The 11843-nt window shown below is 39.7% G+C and overlaps 1 protein-coding gene across 1 annotated transcript; it reads right to left on the minus strand.

Moving 5' to 3' along the window:
• Positions 1-994: 994 nt before the first annotated feature.
• On the minus strand, positions 995-2580 carry LOC112174772 (zinc finger protein ZAT10). Its single transcript, XM_024312583.2, has one exon. It carries the CDS (start codon positions 2307-2309, stop codon positions 1560-1562), a length of 750 nt encoding a protein of 249 aa, XP_024168351.1. The 5' UTR covers positions 2310-2580; the 3' UTR covers positions 995-1559.
• Positions 2581-11843: the final 9263 nt, after the last annotated feature.

Consider the following 11843-nt stretch of genomic DNA (forward strand, 5'->3'; position numbering starts at 1 on the left):
TTTCATTCTCCTTACTCTATAGTCTGTACCACCATTTCTTATATAACCTATTGTAAATATAAACTATTATCTTATTATTGTTGAGTTGGATGTCTTCACATAGTTGTCATACAACAAAGAGTACTCTAGTGACTCCGCAAAACGTTTAATTTTGAGTAATTAAGGGAATGATACTGCCAAAAGGAAACCCCGCATTTATCTCATTAAGATGAGAAAGAATCTACAAAATAATATGGGCGTTTGATAAAATGAAATAAATAAATATTTCATAAATTGAGAACAAGTTGAGACACGCATCTACTCATATTCAGTATCGTTAATCTTTTCATCATCCCAAAAACGTGAAAATGTGCATAACTTGATTGTATATCCATAAAAGATAATTATTGGCGAAAGGAAAAACCAAAAGAACTAAACTTTATCTCTAAGATAAGATTGATATTGATTTAATACCCACTGAAGAGAAGCTAGCTAGCTTATTCGATCTGCACTCTTACCTGTAAACTTAATCTCAGAGACAGATTAAGGCACAAGGGAAGCGGGACTTTTTCTTGATTGATTAGTGAAGGGAAAGAACATCTCACTTAAATTAAGAACCAAAGTATAATTGTCAAGCTTAGGCCGCGTTTGGAGGAAGCACCTTGAGCCACACGGCACACTTAGGCCATTGAGCATTCACACTTGAACAAAGAGTGGACTACCACTACAAGTCTAACTATATCAAAATCTTAATTAAAAACCATTAATTCAGCTACGCATCTTTTCACTACGTACGTACGCTATGTATAAGTATGGACGTCTTCAAATATACGTATGCTCCATAACTAAGAAAACCACTCACGCAGTCACGCTACTCAAAGAGAGAGCTAGCTAAGATAGGTTTTCATTTTTGGGTCTACCTCTGGTTTCTATTTTGCAAAACTTTATCAAAACCATATAAAATCCATGTGATTTTACACTCTTTGACATGATAAAGTATATAAAATTAATACAGTGGGTACAAGTAACCAAATTTATTAGATTAAACGACGAAGTGTTCTAAGCCACGCAAAGGCCTATTGAAATATGGCTGTGGTGCAGTGTATTATGATTGCTAACATGTGCATTAAAGGCATGAACCACATGGGAGGCGAGAGGCTTCTCTGTTTCATCGGCAACTCGATCTATAATGCACCACTCACTCAAACCCTACACTAACATGGTCTCCCTACGTACTTCACGCATCAAGCGTAGATCCGTACATCACACCCCTTTAGATGTTAATCGATAAACAAATACGATAGTCAAATTCCAATAAGAACCTAACGAAACTAATATGCAGCTAGACCAAATGATTATGGTCGTCCTACGTACCTTGAGTCGAGTGAATTGGTAATGGGGTGTAGAGCAACAATGAACAAATTGAACCCATACCCAAAATCGAATCAAAGAACCAACACGATGATTTTCACAAGAACGAAACGAACCAATGAAATTAAATTCTATGTACACCACCCCCAATTGATAGAACACACTACTACAAACATTTCTGTAATTCACCAAATACATATAGTCCAAATTCACTCAGGCCCCAATGTCAGACGCGGCTTCTTCTCCGGCATCGGACTCTGCACCTCCTCCTGCTCGGCGGAGGCTTGAGTACTCTTCTTCTTGTCGAACCCGGTCCACACTTGTAGCACTTCCGGCTCAGCAGGCAAGTTCAGGTCGAGTACGAACCCACGCTGGCTCTGAGTCTGGCACTGGCCGTGGCTGGAGGATCCACCGCCGCCTTCGGAAACAGTCGTGACGGCGCTGTTGGCGGTGCTGCTGCCACCGTCGTAGTGGCAGCGCTTGTGTCCTCCCAAGGCCTGCCCGGTCGGGAAGCACTTGTGGCAGATGGAGCACTCGTGGGTCCTCCCACCACTCGCGGCGGTGACAGCGGGGATTTCAGTCTTGACGGTGGCGGTTACGGCGGCGGAGACGGCGGAGACGGCGGAGGTGGCGTCAGACTTACGGTGGCTAGCCTTGTGGCCCCCAAGAGCCTGGTAGGAGCCGAAAGTCTTGCTGCAGACAACACACCTGTAAGAAGCAGCAGGGGGATGCGGCGGCAGTTGGGCGGTGGTGTCGGTGGCGTTGGTGGTGCCGCCACGAGCAAGCAAGAGAAGACAGAAAGCCATGTACTCCTCTTCGGAAAGCGAGTCCTCGAAGCGCGGCCTCTTGGAGCGCTTACGTTTCGCGGCGAGGTGGTGGTTCATGTTGCGGTTAGGCTCCGCCTCTTCGAAGCCGCCGAGAGAGGCGGTGTTTGGGGAGTTGAGAGCCTGCAAGGCCATGACAGATTAAAATAAAGCTTTGAAAAATTGATTGATGAAATGGAGTTGTTACCCAATTGGGTTGTTGTTGTTGTGAGATGGAATGGGTTGGAGGAGAGAGAGGGCGTAGGGTTATATAGGGAGAGAAAGAGAGGGGAGGAGTGACTAGTGAGGTCGGTCAACTAAGCAAAAGAAAGGAGGTGTGGAGTGGGAGTGGTGGGAGGGATAGAGATGCGGTGACTGAAAGGGAGGGGGGTTCTAGTTTAATTTCGAGGACTTTTTCCAGGTCAAAACAATGGTACGCCTGCTCTTTCACAACTCACTCACAGTAATATACTACTCTGCTTTGCGTGTAAAGCACGCTTCCAGCTTCAGCTACTGGTTTTCTCTGCTATTTTTTTACTTTGTACGGAAGCCAAAGTACTGCCCTTACTGTCACGGTTTTGACCGTGCCTTGCCTAGAATGGACGGTGCAGAGTTCTCCATGTACTTGGAAAGCTCTTACTTGGAAGGCAAGTAATTGCCTGAAATTTTACCTTTTCTTTTCTTTGCTTTGCTATTAAGAGTGTTGTTGTTGCTACTTTGGTAAATGTTTGCTACATGGTGGTTTTGATTTGTGGATAGTTTTGTTATGGATGGTTTTTGATGCTATCTGGGTTTTGGAAAATCCTGGATTCGCTCATGCGTTTGATAGATTCAAGCAAAGCCATCCGTAAGAAATCGCTTTTATTCGGTCAGTTAAAGCGAGAGATGGATTCGATTTGAACGAGCGGAGGATAGGGAATCCTTTACTGATAAGATTATTTATCATCGGATCAGAAACTTGATTTACGCTTCTCTTTTGCTAAGAAAGTATGGCTACTAGTTTGCCTTCGAAAGATAGTGATCGAGTCAGGCGCTTTTACATAATGATTTTTTATTTATGAATATTTTTTGATATTATCCCATATCTGGAAAATCTCCAATTTGCTCTTATTTTTTAGTGAGCACAAGCAAAAACCATTTGAAGGGAATCGCTTTTGGTCTGTTCGTTAAAACTAAAAATGAATTTTGTTTTGATGAGTAGAGGAGATGAGATCCATTACGAATAATAAAAACATTATTTATCATCAAATCTGGGTTACGGTTTTGTTCACAATTAGCCAAAAAAAAAATTATTTCTATCAGTTAAAGCTAAAATTGACTTTCAGAGCAACTCCAACAGATTCCCTATATTTTGATTTTTCTCTACTTTAGGGGAAAATGAGTCTCTTTTGCTCCAACAGATTCCCTATAACTATCTCTATTTTAGGGAAAGTGGAGGAGAGAGAAAACCAAATTTCCTATATTTACAGCAAACTCCAAAATTTTAAAGAATAATATGAAAATTTTATAGATTACTGTAAACTAGGGAATCTGTTGGAGTTAGAGAAGAAAAATAGGCTAAAAGTTTGACTTTTGCTTCCCTATAATATAAAAATTATAAGGAAGCTGTTGGAGCTGCTCTCATAACATTTGGATGAGGATCGAATCTCTATTAAATTCATTACAGCTAGCAAAATCCTCAACGGATCAGAAATTGGGATTCTACTTATATTTACAATCAATTCAAGTAAATTTTTGCTTTTGAAATAAATAGTTTTATTTATTTTGATTAAAGAAAAACCTGATTTCATAAAATCGGGACAATGAGTAATATTAAATCCTTTACAGTTGAGAATCTTCTCATCAGTGCCGGCCCTGAGGCTAGGCGAAGCAGGCCCAAGCCTAGGGCCTCATATTTTAGGGGCCTCAAAAATTTTTATTATGTAGGCCTGCAGAAAAAAAAAAAAAAAAAAAAAAGAATCAATCTAAACCACTTTGTGTCTTCGTACACGCAACATGACCCTCTGTTTTCAATACTTCCATAGTTCCATCAGATTGAGACGCAAAGCAGTAGAGAGGAGATGATTTTCCTCTTTCTAAGTTCAAGTTTTTGAAGCTCTTTCTCAATCCAAGACAAAAATCCAATTATGATTGAACATCTCAGAAGGTTTCCTCGGTGGCTATCGAAAATCCAATTGTGATTGAGAGGATCAGATGAAAAAGTAAATTCAAGAGACTGAAGAGTTGATTTTATCTTCCAAAAACGCAAAAAGGTAAGATCTTTGAAGGTTTTTATTTTCGATTTTGAAGAAATTTTGGTTTTTTCGTTCTCTATTTGTGTTTTTGATGCTCTTGGCCTCTTGTATTCCATTCCTTTTCAATTTTGGTTTGAAACATGTAATTATGAAATCATGATTTATAACATTTATTGAAAATTTAAGACTTGTGAACTATTTAATATATTGCAGAACAATGAACAATGATTTTGTTGATACTGAAGATATGCATGTTGATACTGCCATCAAAGAATTGGAACGTCTTCTTTCCTTTCTTCAAAAGTTTAGAGAAACTGGATTTGAGGAGTCCTTGATTGAAGCTAAAGAGATTGCAAGTGAGATGGGGATTGAACCGGTATTCATGGAAAAACGGACAATTCACAAAAAGAGACAATTTGGTGAAAGCTCTAGCGAAGCGGTGACACAATCAGCTGCAGAATCCTTTAAAGTCAATTATTTTCTCTACATAGTTGATCAAGCTATTTCTTCATTCAAAACCAGGTTAGCACAATTTCATTCAAATTTAATATAATCAGTTAATGAGCATGATGTTTTGAGCAAGCTGATGATCATGTAACTGGTCACGTAACTGACCATGTAACTGACCAAGTAACTGTAACTGGTCATGTAACTGGTCACGTAACTGACCATGTCACTGACCAAGTAACTGGTCATGTAACTGGTCACGTAACTGACCATGTCACTGACCAAGTAACTGGTCATGTAACTGGTCACGTAACTGACCATGTAATTGACCATGTCACCGACCAAGTAACTGTAACTGGTCATGTAACTGGTCAAGTAACTGACCATGTCACTGACCAAGTAACTGTAACTGGTCATGTAACTGGTCACGTAACTGACCATGTCACTGACCAAGTAACTGTGAGCACACTCTTGTATTACAAGATCATAGCTGTGAGTTTCTTCAAATTGAACAACTCTGTACCTACCACTTGATTTATCCAACTTAATGATATCTAAGCAGATTATAGCAAAGAGAATCCAAGCAGAGAAGCCGTTGTTTTGGGTGAGACATGTTTATATAGTTTATTGAACTTCATCTTCTTCTTTTTTTCTAAACCAGGTTTGAGCAATTTAAGACTTTTGAAGAGAATTTTGGGCTTTTGTTTGATTTGGACAAGTTAAGGTCTGCAGATAGAGATAGTTTGAAGAGTTTTTGTGCTAACCTTACAAATTTATTGAAGCATGGCGAGATTTCTGATCTTAATGAAGATGATCTATATCATGACTTACGAATGTTGAGTGAAGATTTACCCAATGAAACAAAAAGAGCTATTGATGTGTTGAATTACATAAAAGAAGTTGATGGCTGTTATCCAAATGCTTGGATTGCTTATAGGATTTTGCTAACTATACCAGTCACAGTTGCCTCTGCAGAAAGAAGTTTTTCAAAGTTGAAATTGATCAAATCTTACCTTCGGTCTACTATGTCACAAGAGAGATTGAGTGGTTTGGCTATGATATCTATTGAAAAAGATATTGTTGGAAAACTTGATTATGTAAATTTGATTAGTACCTTTGCATCTAAAAATGCAAGACGAGTCATATTTCAGTGATACTTTGAAATTGGGATATTATTTTCTTTTGTAATGTTTGAGCATTTATTTTGGGGCCTCAAATTTTTTCCTGCCTTGAGCCTCTAAACTCACAGGGCCGGCCCTGCTTCTCATCAGATCTTAACATCATAATTATGGTTCCGCCGCTGTTTGTAGTACAATTGGATGAGGGGGTGATATTAGATCAACAATGGATCTTCCTCATCAAAGCTCGAATCATGTTTCCGTTGAGGTTTAGTATTTAGGAGAAATCTAGTGGAAAGAACCTAAAAGAAATAAACGTTTTTTTTGTTCGGTCACGGAAGGCCACGTTTTCTTTAGTATGATTTGGATTAATAGAAGATATTGAATCCATTACACATATTCTAAAAAAATAATAATAATCTATTACACATAAATACTTTCTCATCAGATTTCAAAACCATTGTCCGGCCGGCGTTTACAATAATCTAGCCATTTTCATTTTGTTTTGGAAATACCTAACTTTAGTTTAGTCAATTAAATAGACAAGATAATCACATTCAATTCATTCATGGTTCCACTCCTATTTACCAAAAATATTATGAAGAAATATCTTCAGCTGTGTCATCAGATCTCAAAACCATGCATGTTTCGTCCGTGCTTACAATAAATCCAAGTAGAAAGAAACTCAAATAAAACACCTTTAGTTTTGTCATTTATATTAGAATCTCCTAGTTACGATTCTTGTAAACCATTATTCCGCTGAGGTTTACAAGAATCCCAAGCAATAAAAACCAATACAAAAATGCATGATATATACACTTAACCAAAGAAAACAATCTCTTAGCTCTTACGTCTTAGTTTATGTGGCGATAACCATGTTAAATAAAATTCTAAACAAACCATGCATTTCTAGTTGGTAACACGTTTGATCCACTACGTCTTGAGGAGTTTACGCTCATTCTAGTGCTCGATTCCATATTCTCTCTAGACGTTGCCACATTAGTCCCGATTGTTAAACGTTCTTGACTTTCCAGGTCGTGATTCGTGAACTTTCTTTATGCTCGTTTTGGTGGTTTATGTTAGGTTGGCCTTCCCTTCTGGAAAGCCAGCGAAATCTTACGAGCAAATCTGCATTATTAGCCACGTGTGTCATATCATTCCCCATGATTAAAGACTAATCAACCTCGTCATTTTCCAGAAAAAACCAACCTCCTTCGTCCCAACACCAAGTTTACCAATGTGCCCCTCCCTCCCAGATTCCACTCGCAAGACTTGGACCGAGACTCTGGAGTCTGGATTCAAAGTTCAACAAAGTAAACGCTTCCCACCACGGCGGCGTCGAGGGCATTTTGGTAAAATCGCCTTCGAGTGAGCTGAGCACAGTCAGTGGACTAAAAAGTTGGGTAAACACCGACGCGCGACTAAGCAAACCGTCGAGCGCACGACACGCAACGCGCTTATCTCCTCGTGAAGAGGACACGTGGCATGTTGTTTAGCGTTAAGTTCACATGCTTAAAGATGCTAATTGACAAGCCATTATGCGATAACCCACATCAAGCCGTCCATTTGTTTTGGGGTTTAGGCTGAGAAGACGCCATGTGGAGGCTACTCGTGGTTCCCACTGTGTGGCGCCACGTAGTGCTTACTTCTCGTAGCTGAGCTTCCACTCTTCAAGTGGTTCATGAGAGATGGAATGGCCAAACTCTTGAGGGTTTGTGGACGTGAAACACAATGAGGTACGTTGTTAGGTGAAAGGCTAAAAGATCTTCCCCAACTTCAAATGCATTACTTCTCTTAGTTTTAATTACTTTTTTTTCAATTTATTTGATAATTATATATACAAGACAGCGACGGATTCAAGAATTTTTCTTCTTAGAAGCAAGATGAAAAAGATTATAACACGACGTACTTTCTTTGCTCGAACCCATTTATCTGGATTTTTCTTAAGCAACTCATCGAACATCATGTTTTATTATATTCTCATGCTTATGTTTTGCAAATCCGCAAACTTTTTTAATTTACAATTCATATGCATTTATGTTTTTCAATAACTAAACATTATGTTTGGATCATGAATAATCGCCTTTAATGACACCTCTTCAACCATCAACTACTAGTGGGTGAAGAGATCGACGTATTACAGACAGTTTTAAGTAGGTAGAAGTTTAGAGAGATAACTAAACTAGTGGTGTTAATTAAGTCAATAGAATCACCAACAAACACAGAGAAATGGAGGCATAACAGATTCAAAAGGGGCATGGAGGCACACGTAACTTGGTGGTCCAGAGTCGTAGACAGTGTGGCGTCAAACTTTGGCTCACTGAATAACAAACACTAGCTTACGAGTTTAGACTAGTAGCAGTTGGTTTGATACACTTGTTATTATTCTTTGTATGTGATCAAATTAAGTGAAGGAAGGTACAAGTAAATACGGCTGCTGCTGATGAGGTCATGCCTCACATAATCACTCCCATTGGCGTATCATCACTTACTATTCTATCTACGAGTTTTAACTTCTATCAATTTTCAACTAGTTTCAAAATTTGTTGTGGAAATGATCAATTGAGACACTTCATGGAAGAAATTACTAGAACATATTGACTTTGGTGTATCCTTGTAGAAAGTGAGATATTACAGATTGGATGAAGGGTGGGAGATAGAGTTGGAGTAGTTTTAGCATCATATACTTTTCTTATAGGTATTATTTTATTTTCCAATGTTTGTTAAAGTAAAATGACAATTGGAATTGGTTTACTCATTTCATTCATAACCCCTTTATATAGAGATATGATTACAACGGAAATATCAATTACATTGATGATACTAAATGCTGATTGAGTTGTGATTTGTAATTGCTTGATTCCCTCTTCGTCTGTTTCTTTGACGAAGGCACATAATATGTTTTTCCTTTAACACTCCCCCTTGTGCCAAGTCAAAGACGAAATGGTGCATGAGTTATTGCCTCACTAAAAACCTTGCCAAGTAACAATAAAAACCCTGTGGGACAAAAATAAAACTTGGTCGAAGGAAAAGAGCACAACGCACCTTCTACATTTGAGAATGACATGTGTGTGTTAGACTCCCCCTGACGTCTACACCTCCCCCTGATCATTACATTAATCAAGTGAGCTTGGAAAGTCTTCGCATTCCTATGCTTTTCACATGTTTTTCAAATGTGGCCTTAGGTAGTGATTTGGTGAACAAATCTGCCACATTCTCCTCAGACCTTACTTGATTCACTTGAATCTTGAGGTGGGTCTGTTGTTGCTGATTATAGAACAACTTTGGCGATATGTGTTTTGTGTTATCACCCTTAATATAACCTAGCTTCATCTGTTCGATGCAAGCTGCATTGTGTTCATAAATGCAAGTAGGCTCTTCAGTGGTAGAACTCAAACCACTAATCCCTCGAATATGTGCAATGATAGTTCTTAACCATACACACTCAGGGACCGCCTCATGTACAACAATGATCTCTGAGTGGTTCGAGGAGGTAGCCACAAGGGTTTGCTTGGTTGATCTCCAAGATATCGCCGTGTTCCCAATGGTGAATACATAACCATTTTGGGAACGACCTTTATGTGGGTCAGAGAGGTACCCAGTATCAGCAAAACCAACCAAAACGTCATTTGGTGTTTCAGTGTAGTGAGTGGCGCTTTCGCCATCAACATTTCCTTTAGGGATTGCAGTTCCATATGCGGTCCCTCTTGTCTCTCTGTAGGGAAAGAACAGTCCTAAGTCAATGGTCCCTTTTAGGTATCGAAGATGTTCTTGATACCATTCCAGTGACATTGCGTTGGCGCAGAGCTAAATCTAGCTAACAAGTTCACTGAGAATGCAATATCTGGTCGAGTAAATTGGGCTAAGTACAATAATGCGCCTATTGCACTTAGATAGGGAATTTCAGCTCCCAATACCTCTTTGTCATCTTCCTTTGGACGAAATAGATCTTTCCTTGCATCCAAACTTTGACCGATCATGGGAGTGCTAGCAGGATATGCTTTGTCCATGTTATATCGCCTGACTTTTGGACATATGCAGACTGGTGGATTAGTATTCCACAAACTCGGTGTTCTAGTTCAAGGCCTAGACAGAATCGAGTTTTCCCAAGATCCTTCATCTCAAATTCGGATTTCAAGTAGCCCGCGGTTTCTCTTATTTCATCAAGAGTACCTATTATATTCATATCATCGACATATGCTGCTACAATTGCAAATCCGGAACTTGTTTTCTTTATGAATACGCAGGGGCATAATTCATCGTTCTTATATCCCTTTCCAATCAAGTAGTCACTTAGACGAGTATACCACATCCGCCCGGATTGTTTCAATCCGTAAAGTGAGCGTTTCAACTTAATTTCAAACGCACTCTGCGGTTTAGAGTCACTTGACTTGGGTAATGTAAGGCCATCAGACACTTTCTTATATATCTCTGAATCTAGATCCCCATAGAGATATGCAGTAACCACATCTATGAGCTGCATTTCCAGTCCTTTGGAAACTACTAAGCTAACTAAGTAGCGGAACGTTATAACGTCCATTTTGAGAGAGAATGTCTCCTCGTAGTCAATTTCAGGGCTGTGAGAAACCTTGTGCCACAAGGCGAGCCTTGTACTTTAGGACTTCATTCTTCTCATTACGCTTTCTGACAAAGGTCCATTTATGTCCTACAGGCTTTACACTTGGTGGGGTTAGCACTACCTGACCAAATACCTGTCTCTTTGTCAGAGAATCTAATTCTGCCTAGATTGCTTCTTTCCATTTAGGCCAATCTGCTCTTTGTTGACATTTTGCAACAGAGCGTGGTTCGATATCATCGTGCTCTATGATTCCTTGAGCAACAGTATATATCATCAATGTGTATGGAAGATCTTTCTATCAACTCATACGCACTCTCCTAATCCTTTAAGATTTCTTTGTTCTCTGGAATCATTTCAAACATCGGAGCGTCCTCCAGTATTGATTCATGGACATAACTATAATCAGAGACAATCTCATGAGAGGGATTCTATACATTGATGATTGGTTTGTGCCTTACTCGCCCTCTTCTTCCTTGGGTGAGTGTCAATCGAACCAAGTGGCCTCCCCCTCTTCCTTTGAGGAGCCATGGCCTCAACCACACCTCCACTAAGTGTGGTTGCAGTGTCTCTATCTGCGGCACTGTGCCCCTTGTTGGGGACTTCTAACCTTGCAGGCACATTTGCAGCTGGTATATGTGATCTCGTCACTTTTACAATATCAGTAAACACATCAGGCATCGAATCTGCTACGTTCTGAAGATCGATTATTCTTTTCACTTCACTTTCACTTTGTGAAGTGCGGGGATCAAAATGAGACAGAGTGGGGACAAACCACGACAATTCCTGTCGTTCCCTTGGAAAATCCTTTTTCCTATCTCCTCCTAACAACGGGAAGACTGTCTCATCAAAGTGATAGTCCGCAAATTTAGCGGTAAATAGATCGCCTGTCAAGGTTTTCAAATAGCAGATAATTGTTGGGGATTCGTATCCAACATAAATACTTAATCGTCTCTGAGGACTCATTTTGGTGCGCTGTGGGGGTGCAATAGGCACATATACTGCTCAACCAAATATGCGTGAGTGTGAAGTGTCGGGCTCATATCCAATTACCAACTGGTACGCAGAAAATGGTTGGCTAGCTGTGGGTCTAAAACGAATAAGTAAAGTTGCGTGCAATATTGCATAACCCCATGCAGATATAGGCAGGTTGGTGCGCATAACCAATGCCCTAGCCACCATCTGTAGCCTTTTGATGGTGGCTTCTGCGAGACCATTTTGTGTATGCACATGGGGTACAGGATGCTCTACATCGATCCAAATAGATATGCAATAATCATCAAATGCTTTTGATGTAAACTCTCCAGCATTATCA

Source organism: Rosa chinensis, chromosome 6 (assembly GCF_002994745.2).
Source record: "Rosa chinensis cultivar Old Blush chromosome 6, RchiOBHm-V2, whole genome shotgun sequence".
In the NCBI taxonomy this organism is placed as follows: domain Eukaryota; kingdom Viridiplantae; phylum Streptophyta; class Magnoliopsida; order Rosales; family Rosaceae; genus Rosa; species Rosa chinensis.

Bases quoted from the DNA above. Each gene is read 5' to 3' on its own strand.
- LOC112174772 (XM_024312583.2), bottom strand. From the start codon at position 2,309: ATGGCCTTGCAGGCTCTCAACTCCCCAAACACCGCCTCTCTCGGCGGC.